Source organism: Pipra filicauda, unplaced genomic scaffold (assembly GCF_003945595.2).
Source record: "Pipra filicauda isolate LSUMZ 115617 unplaced genomic scaffold, ASM394559v2 scaffold184_size3518187_pilon, whole genome shotgun sequence".
NCBI lineage: Eukaryota > Metazoa > Chordata > Aves > Passeriformes > Pipridae > Pipra > Pipra filicauda.
The window spans coordinates 1,067,419-1,085,219 of NW_024104292.1; the positions used below are offsets into that span (position 1 = coordinate 1,067,419).

Below are 17,801 nucleotides of genomic sequence, written 5' to 3' on the forward strand. Positions count from 1 at the left end.
TTACATACTTTGAATACCTTCAGTATCAGCTTCCTCAGCTTTTTTGCTTTGACTGAATAGAGCTTTATCTTGTTGCTGTAGGACATGATTATAGATGGATTTTTTTCCCATGAGTAAATTGATAAATATATTGGGTTTAATTTTCCAAAATTCTCGAGTTGTCTCTAGCTTAAACTAATAAAATCTTTTGTATAGCTGTCTCTTCTGCCTGAGATACATCTTTTAAAAGTGGCAGGGATGGAGGATTGCTTCATTCTTGCCGTTTTAGTGGTATTTTCTGAGAAAGGGAAAGATAACCATATGTATTTAAACACTAAGTGTGTCTGCTGTTAAATTATCCATTACAAGATTGGCCATGAGAATTAAATCACAGTTTACCTGATTACCTGCAGGTTGAATTCTCTTGTGAGTTTTTTTTTTTGCTTCAGTCATATAAAACATACAGTAGAGATTTCTAATCAGTATTAGGCAGTCCCCTGCAGCTTAGTTGCAGAAAAGACTGAGTGTAGCAGGATATTCAAGGCAAGGGATGGGGAGACAGTGGTATTATTGGGGATGTTTATACCTACTTCATGGAGCTTGAGATGAAAGGGAAAACAGTTTGCATAATGGATGATAGCATATTAGCCAGGTTATTTCAAAGATTCAGTTGTGCTTCCTTACCAGTAAATGATGGGTACTTTTGAATTTATTTGTGGATGAAAGCAAGATGGATTATGCTTGTTTTGTAATTTTAAGAAACCAAAGGTTGATTGTAACTAAATGAACCAAGTATTAAGTTTCAAGGAAAATAATGGTAGTGACATGTGCAAGTGTCTCAAAAATTATAAGAAAAGCTCTGCGAAGCATGTGACGGAGAAAAATGATAGAGAATTTATTCAGTGAGGAGGGAAAAGAATGATAGAAAATGAGAAATTATGAAAAGGATCGGTTTTGTCTAAAATACCTGATTTCATAAGTATTTGGGGCTATGACAGGGACTAGTGTGAAATGAGGGAGAAAGAGCTTGAAGGAAGCAGAGCATGGAAATAAGAAGCATGAAAGTGACCCATTTAAAAAAAAAAGGTTAAAAAAAATAATATTTGAAACTCTGAATCTCAGCTCATCTTCCAGTTCTCTTGCCTGCATCATTCTGCCTCCAGAGACCTTGCTTGGGATGGAAGACTATTCCCCGAAGTTTCCCCTGACCTTAGTATCTCCCATCACTAGGTTGTGCAGTGGTTGTGTATGTTCTTATAGATCTGAAGAGTGTGGGAGGTATTGGACTAGATGAATGATACTGCCTGTTGTAGCAGAAATGGGTGTTTTAACAAGCACAGAGCAACAGCGAAGCCTTAGTGTGTCATACTGAGTTGATGCAATATCCCTTTTGAGAGGTGTTATGATGCAATATTGGACAGAGAGAAAGAATCAGAGGTGTGAATGTTTTTTTTCCAAAGCTATTCAGTTGTCTAGGTAAGGTGTTACCTTTTTAAGAAAATAATTTAAAAGAATTGAAGAGTGAAATTAATTTCTGGCTCTAGAAAAAAGGGCAAGAAAGCATGTTCAGCTTCAGTGTTCCAGAAGGGAAGTAATCAAACAAAAACTAAAAAGCATTTGTGAAAAGAACCTTATATCTTTTGCATTCAGATAAAATGTTAGGTTTTCTGAAGTCATCACAAGAATGATTGTGCAGGGACTGGAAAGAAATTTTATGTGAAAATCTATCCAGCAGCTGCCCAACAGTGACACAGTGTCAGAACAAGCATTGGCTCACACCATATCTCCTGTCAGCCCCTGTCTCCTTGTGAACACTTCACTAATCCTTTGGATCCTGATGGAATTTAGCAGCTTAGGGAGCAGAGAGTTTGTGTAATATATAATATATATAAATATACAATATATATAAATTGATTGTTACTTGATTTCATGTTAATTCAGCAAGGTGCAGAACTTTTTGTCTTGTCTGGAATAGGTGATACTGAATACTGTATAAAACGTGGCTCAAATTCTTCACATAATTACTTTGGGCATCAGTTCTACCAAGGGAAGCACCTCCTGCAGTGACAGCAACTGTCTTGTAATGTCTACTGCTATGCAGAGAGAGTACCTGAATCTGGGAAGGCTTGTGCTGAGACTGGGAAGGGACACTCTTGCTCGTACTGAGTGATGCAGGAAAGGCTACATTAGCATCCTCATCTGTTCACTCTGGAGGCAGATCTAGTGTTGATAATAATTCAAAGATAAGCAGGGATAAATTAGTATATTTAAATATAATTTGGAGTCTGTTACATGCCACTCAACCAGGATAAAGAGGCAGATGAAATATTCTATAAGCAGCTGGGAGAAGTCTCATGGTCGATGGCCCTTGTTCTCATGGGGGATTTCAACTTATCAGATGTCTGTTGGAAATACAATATAGCAGACAAGAAACTGTCTAGGAGGTTCCTGGAGTGTGTGAAAGAGAACTTTCTGGCACAGCTGGTGAGTGAGCCAACCAGGGGAGGTGCCTGCTGGACCTGCTGTTTGTGAACTGATAAGGACTGGTGATGTGACGGTTGGAGGCCATGGTGATCAGGACAGGGGGATCGAGTCCACCCTCAGCAAGTTCACAGATGACACTGAGCTGGGTGGGAGTGTTGATCTGCTGGAGGGTAGGAAGGCTTTGCAGAGGGATCTGGACAGGCTGGATCAATGGGCTGAGGCCAGCTGTATGAGGTTCAACAAGGCCAAGTGCCGGGTCGTGCATTTGGGTCACAACAATCCCAGGCAGTGCTACAGGCTGGGGGAAGGGTGCTGGAAGCTGCCCAGTGGAAAAGAACCTGGGGATGCTGGTCAGCAGTGGGTGAACATGAGCCAGCAATGTGGCCAGGTGGCCAAGAAGGCCAATGGCACCCTGGCCTGTATCAGCAATAGTGTGGCCAGCAGGACCAGGGCAGTGATCGTCCCCCCTGTACTTGGCACTGGTGAGGCCACACCTCGAATCCTGTGTTTGGTTTTGGATCTGACACAACAAGAAAGACATTGAGGTGCTGGAGCATGTCCAGAGAAGGGCAATGGAGCTGGGGAAGGGCGTGGAGCACAAGTCTTATGAAAACCATCTGAGGTAGCTGGGGCTGGTTAGCCTGGATAAAGAGAAGCTCAAGGGAGACCTTCTGGCTATCTACAACTACCTGAAAGGAGGTTGTAGGCAGGTGGGGGGCACCCTCTGCTCCCAGGTAATAAGGGTCAGGACAAGGGGAAGCAGTCTCAAGTTGATCCAGGGGAGTTTTGGATTGGATATTAGAACAAATTTCTTCACAGGAAGGGTTGTCAAGCACTAAAACAGGTTTCCAATGGAAGTGGTGGAGTCACTGTCCCTGGAGATATTGAAAAGACATGCAAATGTGGCACTTGGGTACATGGTTTAGTGGTGGACTTGGCAGCGGTGGGTAAATGCTTGGACTGGTAAAAAGTCTATCCCTATCTTTCTTATAGACCCCCTATAAGTATTGAAGGTCTGCAATAAGGTCACCCTGGAACCTTGTGTGCTCCACGCTAAACAGCCCTAGCTCTCTCAACCTGTCTTTGTAGCAGACGTACTCCATCCATCTGATCATTTTTGTGGCCCTCTTCTGGACCTGTTCCAACAGGTCTATTATAATGAACATTCTTATAGTCTTTGAGTTTAGCTCCCTCTGACTGTGAAACCACAGGAAATTTTTTCCCCTATTAATTAGTCACCCATGGATTACTTTTGTAAGTTCAGAGAGGCAGGCAGTCTCAAGGATCCCTTTCTGACCGGCAGTCATGGTGGAAAAACGTGAGATTTTTTCCATGATCAGCATGTGTATCTGAGTTCACAGTCCTCCCTCTGCTAAGAGTGCATGAAATGAATACCAGAGACTCTGGAAATCAAACCTGTGGGCCAGTGAGCTTACTAAGAGACTCCTGATATCTGCTGGGCGAGCAGTTACCATTACAGCTCTGCAGAGATAATGTAGCTTGGAATAAGATCTTAGAGTAGCAATTCATGCTTGTTAAGGTTCCCAGAAACTGTAAAACATGGCAGAGCTTATGCAGAAAATATATTCTGTTTATAATAACCAGAGAATTAACAGATACACGCTGAATGAGTTTCTGTTACTGGTTCAGACTCAAATGCTGTCTGTTAGTAGGAAGTCAAGAATGGGAGAACTCCAATGTAGGAAAAAATTGCCGTTAATTTTCATCCTCACCGCTCCTTAATAAAGCAGTGTATTAAAACTGTCTAATTGCAACTGAGGACAAAAGAATCTGAGGTGTGCTCTGCTCTAACTGGTAGTTGTTGATGTTAAATATCAAAAGATGGCTTGATAAGCACTACACGGGCACAGAGGCTTAATTAATTCAGAGAAATCAGCAAGTTTTGTCTGTGTCACACTGAAGTAATACTTGTAGCCTCATATTTCCTTTTGTATTTTTCCTGCTGCTCATCAGTCATTTAAAAATAGATTTAATTTTTGAAACTCTTCTTGGTTTAAATTTTGCATTCCCCACCAGATCAAGTTACAAAAATCAAGCTCAGATTTTTTTTCTGGAGGAAAAACATCAGCAGTGGAGGCTCCAAATTATGTAAAGAAGTTAACATGTATAATGTATTTTAATTGAATAGGAATGAAAATTACCTCTAAATGTGCACTTTTTAAGGGACCTCTTTGTTCTCAAGTGTAAAATTACTTCTTTGGGATTTCTAATGTAGGAGAAATAGAATAATATGGGATGGATTGGCAGTAGTGATACTCAGGAAGTGATAAGTCAGGAAGTGGATGTCAGTGGGTGACTAGGAGGAAAGGAATGATTGCCCTATAGAAAATAATATGCTAGTAATCCAAATATATAAATTTATTTGCTAATTAGTGAATGAAATATCCTTTTTTTCATAACTCACATTGCTTAAATTGAATAGTAGATATTGAGTAATTTAAAAGGCAATTTTGTGTGACAAACAGGAGCTTTTACAGGGCGAACCTGTTGCACTGAGACTGTTTTGTCTGTATTAGATTAACATAAATGCTAACTAGAGATGACAAGCTTGTTTAATTAACAGTGCCATGCTGTTAATCAAATATAACCAGCATGTCTACTGAAAGACAGGCTGAACTGAGGACTTTATTCCACTGACTGTATTGATTAGATCTTCATTACCTAACTTCATTATAGAAACTTAGATGTTTTATTTAGATGTAACTATATTAGGTGTTTTAATCTTGAACTATGTCCCATATTGAGTATCTGAGTGTACAGTTCTCTGAAAGAGATAGGGAAGGTATGGTCATCTAGGAGCATGCATGTACCTTCAGCTTGTGTTTAATGATGTAATAGGATCTGCTAATGCTGATGAAATTCAAGCTGGAAAGAACAGCATGTGAACCTGTTACTTGGTTTTACTGCCTTGCCTAGAAATTTTATCTGGGTGCCTAAAAACTTAAGTTGGAACTTACTAAGTGTATTTTCCTGAATGTTATATAGTACCTGTAAAAGGCAGTCTCTCCAGCAAACTTCATGTAGTAATGGTTGCAACATCTCTGTCTTCACTTTGAAGTGATGGCAAGCCCAGCAAGGTAGATTGACTATAGTTCTGGCACAAGGCACGTACACTATGTTTAGAGAAAGCAGTGCTTAGTGTGCCTGGCCTGCCCTATTTCTTGTCAGAAAAATGAAAAAGAATGTGGGACTGTGTTCTGGTTGTCATGGGCTCAAGCTTCCCTGCTGGGAGAGCTGAGGCTGAGTGCTGAGCATGAGCTTGGGTGTCAGTAGGTTTGTCTGTGATGGGATACTGACAATGCAGGCATACCTAACAGAAGTAGGAGAAATATCCTTGGATTCTGAACAATTCTGTTACAAAAAAATTCATGTTACTCATATTGCCTACATGTTTGCATCTGGACACCATAAGTTTCTCTTGACAGTTTTCTAACCTATAAATATTGCTTTATATTCCCACACTGATGCTGTTTTTCAACCAAGATAAGTGCTTTTCAGTAATTGAACGTTTCTGTTGGGTACCTAAAACACTGTGACTGTTCAGGCTGTAAAACATTATTGTAGAATAATCTTATTTATTTATAAAACCAGCAAAATTTTGGAAATTGGCTTTGAAATAGGGGAGAAAAGTAGTTTTAGGACATAAAATGTAATTGATTCTCCCTCTATTTCCAGGTACTACCATTGGAAAACAGAATGAAGGACACAACACGTTTCCCACAGGCATTGAACATTGGGATGGGAATAGTCATGACCTTGTATATCTCACTAGCCACTCTGGGATATCTGCGGTTTGGGGATCAAGTCAAAGGCAGCATAACTTTAAACCTGCCACAAGATAAATGGTAAGTGTGTATGTGACTTAAAAGCAGTAATCTAGAAGGCATGAATGTTGCAAAGATTATTCCGTGCCTCAGTGCTGTCAGGCTTATAATTGATAGATGCTCAGACTTATAATGTATGTACTGTGTCTGTGCCTTCTACATTAGAGCTATGGTCCTAGCCAGCAATTTCCTGCATATTAAAAGGACTTGAATATGGAGACAGATCAATGATCTTTATTATAAATTATTCCATCTCTAGCAGAAGCTAGTTCCTGGACTGTTCAAGGGGAGAATATGCAGTTTGCAACCAGCTGTAACACAGTTGTGAAAACAGCTACTTTTACCTTGCATATCCTGGTAATATCGTGCCCTTTTTTAGTGTAATCACTGAGTTTAGCAGGTAAACAACTGGGATGTAAGACACCAAAGCTGAATGGATTTGTAGTTCAAGTGCAAGTTCATGGATAACATATAATAATGGCTTCCTATCAGAAAAGTGAAGCTTATGCTTGCCAGTGTCTCAAGGATATTATAATTTTTCTTTGGCTTTTTTTTTATGCTGTGAGAGCTCCACATGTCACATGCTAAAGAAGCACTGAAGACAATTTCAGCTGGTGCACTGTTAGTTCTGTATCTGTCTATGGATGGATATATATACTGTAACTATTAATTTAAAGATAACTCTAAATTTTTTTAGTACTTTTATGTCTGATGGGCCTAAAATTAGGCATATCAACAGTGCACAAGTATTAAAACTGAAAAGTATTTTAATGTTTTCCTTCTAATCAAATAATGCGTTACAGGTTATGTGCTTGCATCTACTTGTTCAGTGTCTGTTGTGGCAGCTTACTGAAGTAGTGAAATCTCAAATTATGTGGGGAAAAAAACCCTGCTTTAATGAACTGAGTGCTGACTCGATTTTTACTCTTTGAAACAGAGGAGAACGTGTGTAAAGAAAGTTCTTAATTTTTAGGTGTTACTTTTTCACTTTTTCTTCCTTTTCATTCCTTGGAGTCAGTATGAGCCATGCATTTTTAATTTTTTTGTTTAATTGCCTGTCTGATTCCAGTGTTTAATACATGAAAGTATAATAAAATGGGTCTTGAAGGATGAATTTTTTTCAATTGCTAGAATTTTCATCTATTGCTTGTTTACTTGTTTTGGTTTTATACTACTGTTGTAAAAACTGAGATTTGTCCCTCAGTTTTTTTCCATTTTATGGGAAGTTTTTTTTGGTTTGTTTTTTTGAGCTTTGGGGGGTTTTGTTTTCCTGTTTTGCCTGTGGTTCTGGTTTTTGGAGATATTGCTATATATATATTTGTATTCTTTCGTTGTACATAGATACATGAGAAGTTTAGCAAGACCAAGTGCAAGGCAAGGCAATCGCAAGCATAAATACAAGCTGGTCAGAGAATGGATTGAGACTAGCCCTGGGGAGAAAGTCTAGAGGGTGTTTATGGAGAAGAAGCTGAACATGACCTGGCAATGTGTGCTCACAGCCCAGAAAGCCAGCTGTGTCCTGGGCTGCCCCAAAAGCAGTGTGGCTTGCAGGTTGAGGGAGGTGATCCTCCCCCTCTACGCTGCTCTTGTGAGACCCCACCAGGAGTGCTGCATCCAGCTCTGGGGTCCTCAGCCCAAGAAAGATACTGACCTGTTGGAACAAGGCCAGAGGAGAACCTAAAATAATCATAGGGCTGGAGCACCTCTCCTATGACATGCTGAGGAAGCTGGGGCTGTTCAGTCTGGAGAAGGCACTGGGAAGACCTTAGACCACCTTCCAGTACCTGAAGGGGGCTTACAAGAGCGCTGGAGAGGGACATTTTGCAAGGGCATGTAGTGATAAGACAAGGGGGAATGGCTTTAAATTAAAGGAGGGCAGGTTTAGATTAGATATTAGGAAGAAATTATTTGCTATAAGGGTGGTGAGATACTGGAAGAGGTTGCCCAGAGAAGCTGTGGATTCCCCATCCCTGGAGGTGTTGACGACCAGGCTGGATGGGACTCTGAGTAACATGATCTAGTGGAAGGTGACCCTACCCATGGCAGGGGGGTTGGAAGTAGATGATCTTTGAGGTTCCTTCCAATCCAAACCATTCTCTGATTCTGTGACATTAGAAAAACCCAGGAATATACAAATGTTTAATGCATCCATTCTGTCTGTGTGATGCATCTGAAAGGGAAAATACTTCTATTTTGAATATTACATGGCAGTGCTTGTTGTTTGTAAGATTAGTGAAAAGTTTGTTTTAAATGGTAGCTCTGGATTTATTTGTGCCTTAAGAGAAGTGCTCTTAAAAAGCAGGAGTGAGAGGAATGTGGAATAAGGTAACATTGCTACTCACTGTCGCTTTTTATTGCGCTTGTGCAAGCAACACGATGAACTTTATTCTGCATCCCTGCTGTCTAGCAGAGCTATTCACATATGAGTTTTCAAGTAGCTCTTGGCTACAGTGCAGATGTGATGATGATGTTTATCCTGATAGCTTTGCAGGACTAATGCATAGAAAGAGATAATAAAAGAGATGGAAACTGGTGCTCTAAAGGGTAGAAAATTGGCATTTTAAGTGTAATAACCTCAAAGCTACTCAGGGCACATATCTACAGTTAACGAAGTCATCTGTTTTTGTCTTACCCTGGATAGTACCCCAGAGCAGCAAACAAAATTTGGAGAAGCAGCTCATGGGTGCACCCAGGGGTTGTGATGTACGATGCTGTTGCTGTGCCGTACTGTGGGTCTACTTGATACAGTACTGAGGGGCAAGAGGTTGCAATCACTGTGCTAACAAAACAAATTTCCAGTAAACAGTATTTTGGTATTTGGTCCTCACATAAAAAGCCAGTAAGTTGCCAGTTTGTACTAGAGAAATGCAAGGAGCAGGGGAGGTTTTTATAAGAAGATGGTCATGCAAAAGAACCTGGAATGTACCTAAGCAGTGAGACTTGGCTTATGTGTTTCATTCCAGCTGGACAACCCCTGCTTAAAAATAAGCCTTTCCTGGTAAAAAAAGTTAAATTAGAATTCTGCTGCTTTCTGAGTTTTATTTGATGTCCTCGCAGATGCATTGACTGGAAGGCATGCACAGGCCCTAGACTGGTTAAGTGCTTAAGTTTAATTTAAATAGAAGATTGCTCATGTTCTTAAAAACATCCTGCTAGATTAGTGCTTTTGGAGGAACCACTTAGTGCAGTTCTAGTTTAGATGCTGTTTGATAGTACAAATTATCACTCAGCATAATATATTACTTAGAATATGTTGAAAATGGACTTTAAGAATAGTTCTCAGATTGTTTTTGCTGATCTTTTACAACTCTTTTCTGGAATCAAAGAATTCTGGTTTATTTCATAAGTAGCATTTATCTTTTTACATAGTTAGCTGCTTGGAATCTTAGTAATTATTGTCATGTGACCATCAGTTTGAACCAAGTCCTGCAGTATTTGCAAATGTAGATTATGGAAAATTGTGCTTTAGTACTTGGTAGCGTCCTTGGTTCGGGTCTCATAAAATCATAGAATGGTTTGGGTTGGAGAGGACCTTTAAAGATTATGTGTTCCAACTGCCCTGCTGTGAGCAGAGACATCTTTCACAAGACCAGGTTGCTCCAAGCTCTGTCCAACCTGGCCTTGAATGCTTCCAGGGATGGGGCATCCACAGCTTCTCTGGGCAACCTGTGCCCGTGGCTCACCACCCTCATTGCAAAAATTTTCTTCTTTGCCCATGGTTAGTTTCTCATCTTCTTGAGGCTGAATATGAAGGTTCTTTTCACCACCTGTTCTTTGTTAAGACATCAGTGAGTCTTTGTGCAACAGTTCCCTGACAGTGAATCCCAAAGGTTAACTACCATACAAACACTATAGTATATTGAAGTTCAACAAGGCTTTACATGGTACTAGTTAAAATGAAAGCTTAGTGTAATTAATTCCTGTATTGGTTCTAACTGTATTGTTATGCAAGTTTTGTTACAGTACTTGCCAATGTTTCTACCCTTAAAAGAGGTACAATGAAATGTCAAATGGAGAATTGAAAAGAGGTTTAGCACATATGATTTACATTTTTATTAAAAGGTAGCTTAAGAAACTGTCTTTATCTGATTGGAGTATAATATTAAATTACTAGTAAAATCACCTCAATAATATAAAAATTGTTTTCTAATTTGGAAGGTTTTAATCCTTGTAGATCTATAGAAAATTAGTTAGTGTAAGGGAGACACTCACTTTGAACAACTGTGTATTTAAAGTTTTGAATCCTGTTTTTGAGTATCTTTTAAAAATTGTTTTTGTAAAGGTTTGGGATGGTCTGAAGCCTGAGGATTAGAGGTGAATTGTGGGTAGCGGGTCAGTTTTTCTATTTTTAATTGGCTAAAATCCATCTAAGCTTCTGGAATAAGGACAGTCATGCAGACTTGATAGAAAAGTGACTCTTTTTTCCTTGACATTTCTAAAAAGAAGTGTGTCACAAGAGCTGTGGCTTCTAAACTAGCTACACCATTATGTCACCACAGAAATTGATATAATAGTTTTTTTATCCATTTGAATATGCCTTTGGGGCTTCACTGAGTTGTGTACAGTGATGGTCAAACCTTTGTTACATATATTCTAGAACCTATTAGTCAAAATTTATTTTTAGTTGAAGCATATTTTTCTTTTTCCCCTCATATCATAGAATGTATATATATATAATATATATATATACATACATATATATAAAATAATTACTTCTGTGTATTTGTTCATTTAAAAAAAAACCCCTTATTGGTTTGTTAGCAGTCTCTTAGTATCATAAAAAATGGAAAACTTGATGACCTAGCTTGTAGCTGTGAGATGAGAAACACCTAAGACTGAGCTGAAAGGGCTATTCAAGTTCACCAGCGGTTCACCACTCCAGTGTTCGAAACCGTTATTGACTGTGTGTTCAACACATCCTTCAAAATGTTGAAGGAAGGATGATGGAGGCATCCTGTTGTGGTGGTGAAGAGCTGAGCTGTATGGATACAAATTTTGCCATGTTGTGCCATTTGGCCACAGGACAAGGGGCCAAAAGCAGTCGTGGCTGGACTTTATTTACTTGTACAGATACAGTCTGTGACACTCAAAGAGGAAACACTTTGAGTGACCCCTGCCAGGCTTTGAGAGATACAGAGATGAAGATCCTACTTGTTCTTTCCCTACCCTTGCTTGTTTTTTCTTTTCTTACTTATGCATGTTGCCTTTGCTTCAGTTCAATCTCTCTTTAAGGACTGAAGCAAAAAAGAAAAATGTTGTTTATGAGAAATATTCCCTTGCTCATTTGTGAACACACAATACCCCATGGCAAATGAACCAAACCCTTACCCAAAGTTTTAATAATGTCCTTAGTTGCATTCTTAGAAAGAAAATCATGTGAAGAGACTCATAATTTCTCAGTTGACTGCAAGCAGACCTATGACAAATGCTTGTAGTTTATGCAGCATGGATTTAAACTGCATCTAAATTTAAAACTGTTGGTAGTGCGAATAATTCTTTGTCACTTGTTTACTCAACCACACGTAGCAGTGATAAGGGTGTCTGCACTTCCTGTTTCTTGAAGATTTACTCTAGTTGGCTTATCTTCTGCAATTTCTTAGGCCGTTGTAATGTAACATTTGTGTTTGCTGGGGGAAAAATATATTTTTCAAATATATATATATTTAGGCTTAGTACCATTGGCAAGCTGATTTTTTTATGAAGAGTTTACAACTTACGTGAATGTGTGTAAATGTTTCCAATAGGTTATATCAGTCGGTAAAAATGCTGTACTCCTTTGGGATTTTTGTGACCTATTCGATTCAATTCTATGTCCCTGCGGAGATTCTCATTCCAGTTGTCACTTCCAGAGTGAAGCAGAAGTGGAAGTTACTCAGTGAGCTTGTGGTGAGAGCACTATTAGTCTGCTCAACCTGTAAGTATGTGCAGAATATCCATAAAAAAATCTTGCTGTTACATTTTGTTGGGACTTGCTTATTTAAACATATGTTTTGTTGTTTATTTTTCCAGAGGCTAGCAATCCTGAAATTTCGCTTCAACAATTCACTATATTTTGACTTATATGAACAAAGGAATCTAATACTGTATTTGTATTTTAACCACACTTTTATAGGTGTGACAAATTATTTGACAACCATATCTTTTGCCAGTAATACCCTAAAGCTGCCAACTTGAACTTTTATTTGAAAAAAAATTATTTTTTTAAGAGAGACACACATTGCTGATACATGTCAATGTTTATCTATTGATCTGCAGTACCTGCTTGTCATGTAGAAATCCTTTCTCTGTTTTGTTGATCTGAGGATGAAGCCTAAAGGTGTGTTGGTCTGTATCCATTAAATTGCACTGACAAACATGGATGCCTGGTCACAAGAGTTCATGAAGGGAGACTTATTTTAGGTGATAATGCTCCAAAGTAGTTTTGCATCTCTGTCCTCACTGCCTATTACTCCTGTTGTTTCTCTCGCTTGTCCCCTAATCTTTCCATCCCTCCTATAAGCTCATTGAGATATCACAGATGCTAGTAGAAGTCAGCAGGGCTCATGGAATGGTGAGTATGGTCTCATCTAGGAATCGATACTTCTGAAGATAATAAACTGTGGAGGAAGTTAACTCTGTCTTTACAGCTCCCACCTGAAGTGCTTGAATAACATAGGATGCTTTTCTAAAGGATGTTGTAAAAAAATTGCTTCTAGTACAAAGTTGACCTCTCCACCATGTGTACTGAAATGAGCTGTTATTACCTGAAAAACAATCAAAACTGCTAAACAAGCAAAAAAATACTAAACCTTGTTTTTTAGGGAAAATGTTGATTAAAGAGTCTGGATCCCTTTCCCCACCCACGACGTGGGGGAGCCCAGCTCTAGTTCCTTCTCCGTCTGAAGAACCATTTCCGACGTCTTGAGGGACGGGGAAAGGGGACTCCAGCGACAGGGTTTTTCAGGCCCCGAGCCTGGAGGGGAGAGGTGCCCTCCCCTCCCCCCACCACCCACGTGGCTCCATGGCAGGCACAGAGACAGCACACCGGCGTGGAGAGGAGGCAAGAGAGAGTTTATTGTTGGGAAGGGGTTTATAAGGCTTTTAGGAGGGTCAAAGGGGAACCAATCACAAGTTCAGGGTCACACAAAAGAAACCATCAGGTAAAGGGTCAACAGCCAATAGGAAGGGGTTAAACAAAGGACCAATGGGACACCTCAGGACACCTTTCCCAGGACACTCCTGCATGGGAGATAACAGTTGCTGTGGGGGGTGTTGGGAAGAAGAAACACGTGTTTGCAAAGGGACCACAAAGAGCCATTTTAAGACATGTTTAAACAAGTTTCTCATCAGATATAGTGCTACAAAAGAGAAGAGTTTTGGTTTGTTGTCTCAGTTCTCTTAGTGAATGCTGACCAGTAGCTCATGTGCTGGATGACAGCTAAGAATTGTTGTCCAAGAAAACTTGAACATCTAGTGAGACCTTCTTAAGGTCAAGCCAGTTGAGAAAATCTGGCTTGTTTTTCTATCAGTGCAATTTAATTGCTACAGTAAGCAAAGGCAAATATCATCAATCTAATAAATTGCTGCTCTGAAAATACATCTGCTATGTGGAATTGAAAAAAAACAACAAACAAACCCCAAAGGTTTTCTTGAGTAATGAAGTGCATATCTCCTGAAGCACTGTATAATCTGTGTTCCACTTCAAGTGATCAAGGTGTTAAGATTTTAGATTGAAGATATATGAATAGCTCCTGTAATACCTGTGAGTCATCTATATCAGAATGCTTCAAGGTCCAAAATGCTTTTTTATTGTCTCTCTGAGAGATCATTAGTAAGATCTCCAGTCCTTACTGCACCTTCAACTTCCACTCACTCTCTATTGCCCTTTATGTGCCCCTTATCACCTGCCCTGGTAATGGTACCACAACAGATTTGAAAAGCTAAGAATCTTGTAGATCCAAACTCTTGTTTACAGCCAGAGGTTTTAAGAGTTTATCGGTGAAAGATATTTTCATGTATGTGTGTAATGAGAAGAGCCAGTGGTGAATAGGCTTAAAGGCACATTTCCCTGTTGGACTTAGGAAAATTATAAATGACTTCATGATATTCAGCCATAGTATTTTGTGGGTTTTTTGGCCTTTTTAATTACTGAGTAGCCTGGAAAGAGAAAACTGGGGAAGTCTCCAAGAAAAGAAAGTAGAAAAACAAAGAAAATTTGTTATATATATGTAAAGATATATTTATATAAAATATACAGCTATCTATATAAAGATATAACATTAGAATCCTACATATTTGTTTCTTTGAAAAAAATGTGTAATAAAATTGGACCTGTTTTATACCATTGAAACTTACCTGTGATATGAATCTCTAAAATGGACCTGCTGAAGTGCTACAGATTACTGGGATATTTGAGGATTGTTTGCTGCAAGACACAGAAAAGTAAAATTAAAAGTGTGCTCTTAAATGTTGGATATTTGCCAGGCTGTTCTGTGATATATTTTTCCTAGTTGTTGTTTCAGGATTTTTTCAAGGGGTTTCTACAAATTGTATGTATACAGTATCTATAATACCTTTTCACCAACATTTGTATAAGCTCCCATGCTTACATTCACCTTCTCTTCATCATTTTTCATCAAAGCACTGGTTTTATACAAAATTGATTTAAATAGCTTCACTTTTCACTTAGCTTCACTTTGTCTAAGTGAACTGCAGAACACAGTTCCTAAAATGATTCAGAAAGCATTTCTTTAATGGAAAGTAAAAATCCAAAACCTTTTCAATTGAATTTTAGAAATTAAGTGGTTTTGATATTGGTGACGGAATATGTTGTAATGTCTGGACCATTCAGAGGTCATACACTGATTAAAGGGACTCTGCTTGCTTGAAAATAATTCTCTGAGAATAGAAGCTTCAGCTGTGTTGCTATTAATGCATTAGCTTTTTAAGAGAAGACTTGAAAAATCAGTTATTACTGATTTTTTGGGCTTTTGCATTACTCAAATTATGTAATGATTTTATTGTTACAGTATATACGAAACTTTGTTGGGAAAAAGCCTTCAGGCTTGAGACTGAGAGGAATGTACCCATCCCTTGGGAAGTTCATGTTTGGGCTGAGTGGTTGTTGCTCTGGAAGTAGGTCAGTCTTGGCTCGCTGAGCCATTCTCAGGGAGCAGTGAGATCATGTGGACTCTTTCTAGGCAGAATTGGTGGTTAAAAGTATTCAAAAGACTGCTTTTACCATATCGGAAAGGAAGTTACAAAAGGTTTAAGAACAATGTTCGCAGTAGCTGTCTGAATTTTCACATCTGTTCTTAGCATCTTCTTCCAGACTGTGACACTCTCTATTATTCAAAGTAAAAGCAAATATTTTTGCTGAGACAGTACTAGATTGGCAAAAGCATGCTTTTCCTTTGGTTATCCCCTTGCCAGTACTTTTTGGGCAAGGACACAGTGAGTGCAAATGATTTGGCAGACTTTGTTCCTACTGCTTTTTTCCCATCCTCCAATTTACTGTTAAAATAGCATGTCAGTATTGCATGGGTCAGATACTTTTGAATTTTAAGGAAAAGGTGGGAAACTGACAGTTTCCATATTGTTTGATACTGAAGACTTCTTTCTATTCCATTTGCAAGAGACATACTGTATTTTGGATTTCGGATTTCACTGTATAGGGTGTAGCAAGTTAGAAGATCCCACCATACTGAATAAATCTTGACACTAAGCCATTGTTTTCCAAACTGAGATGAGCACCTTTGCACTGAGTGAAGGCATGCGCTAGGCTTGTGTTAAAAGTCCAGCCTAGAGCTGGAGACTGGGTTTGGTAGTTGTTGAAAGCAGGTGGGAGGTAGACTTGTAGCTAACTAGGCAGAAATAGGATTGAAAGTTGGACTAAGCATCACTGTACTGGGCGAAGTTAGAAATTAGGAACACATACATGTAGAAGGAATAGGACAAGAGCCACCATGGGATTTGGAAAGTGCTGAGAAACAGATATGCAAGTCTAGTATTTTGTGGATGCTCATGAGCTGCCTTTAGATTGTACTTAGAAGTTCATCACTACAGGATTGCTCCATGTAGGTGCCAAAGGATCTCCAGCAGCTGTCTGTCTTTTGGTCTCTGCCTGGTGACTTGCCAGTTTTGTCCTGTGGTGTGTCAGTTCAGCTCACTGTGTTAGTTACAGACACTCCTTTTAATACATAAGAGGACAGAAAATCTATCTGATTGTGCTCAGACAACCACATCCTTGTGGTTGCTGTAGGTTCTGTTACTGTTGCATATGCATTTTTGTATGAACTGCAAGTGCTTTACATTTCTTTATCTCAGAGGTTTTTGCTTAGTGTTTGTGGTATTTGAATGTCAAATAACTTCAGTACTTTGAAATATTTGTCAGGGTGGAATTTTTATAATGTTGAAAGTATTTACCCTGATTTTACATATTTAAAACACATGTCACAAAAGTACTTTAGATCTGTGTTTGCTGCATCTACTTCAGTAAAGATTGGGCATCAAACACATGGTTCAGCCCTTAGCTTGTTACCTCATAGAATTGTGGCTCCAGCACATTGGGATTAACTGTTAAAGTGTGAAACTTTTTTAGTTTACTTCTAAAGGAACTGGACCATCCTGGATGAAATTATTAAAGATTTGTAAATATCATTGCACAGAATGATATGTTTTGAGAGGCCAGCTTGCCTGGGTAACCAAATAAGTTCTGTTTAGCGCATTGCTTGAAATAAACTGTCGTTGTATCATGACAGCTTTTTACTCTCCCTTGCTTATCTGGTACTGAGATCGTGGTGACTCCAGGAGGGGAGAGTTTGGAGAGGTTTTGTTGAGCTTAAGCAATTAATTCTCCTGGGTTACCAGCTTCAAAATACGCTGAGCACTTGGAGATCGAGGGATCTGCCAAGCATTACTCAGTATTGATGCTAAATGGCATCAAACATTCACTTCTGTTGAAGTGAAATGTTGCAGTAAAAATTGTGGTTAAACAGTTTAGGATGGGGCAAGACTGCAAGTGTCTAGTAGAACGGAAATGTAAATGTCTCATTTACTGTCTGGCAAAGGCTTACTCATGTCTTCTGACCAAAGGGCACTGAAATTAAATGTTCTTGCTGGATGTGTTGGAAGCAGTATGATAAAAAAAAGGCAGTATTGAGAAAGTATTTCATCTGAAATGGTGGCAGCAAATCCTTGAAGAAGTAAGGGAATAAAATAGAAAAGAACAATTTAAGCATTACTTTCATTTTTAAACAGTAAGTTGTGTTTGATTTATTAAAGATAGTAGTGAAAGAATTTTTTTTTGTGGATTGGTAAGATCTGCTGAAGAACATCAGAAAATATAATGGAGAAAACCAGAGTCAAGTATTATAGTATCTTTCATCCACATGAGAAGTATAGATTATTATTTTTAATAGCTTAATTTAGGGCTGTATTCCTGTAGCCAAGGTTCTCCTGTTAAAACGAAAATGAAGAAATATTGCATTTGCATATGGATGTGGAGATACCTTT

The 17,801-nt window shown here is 38.8% G+C and overlaps 1 protein-coding gene across 4 annotated transcripts in view; it reads left to right on the forward strand.

Annotated features, from left to right (window-relative positions):
- Nucleotides 1-17,801, forward strand: part of SLC36A4 (solute carrier family 36 member 4) — a 98,245-nt gene that overhangs the window by 34,357 nt on the left and 46,087 nt on the right. For all 4 annotated transcript variants that reach the window (XM_027735605.2, XM_039380054.1, XM_039380053.1 and 1 more), the window contains 2 exons: nucleotides 6,160-6,329; nucleotides 12,053-12,222. In XM_027735605.2, coding sequence (XP_027591406.1) covers nucleotides 6,160-6,329; nucleotides 12,053-12,222 — 340 coding nt within the window. The remainder of the gene's footprint in view (nucleotides 1-6,159; nucleotides 6,330-12,052; nucleotides 12,223-17,801) is intronic.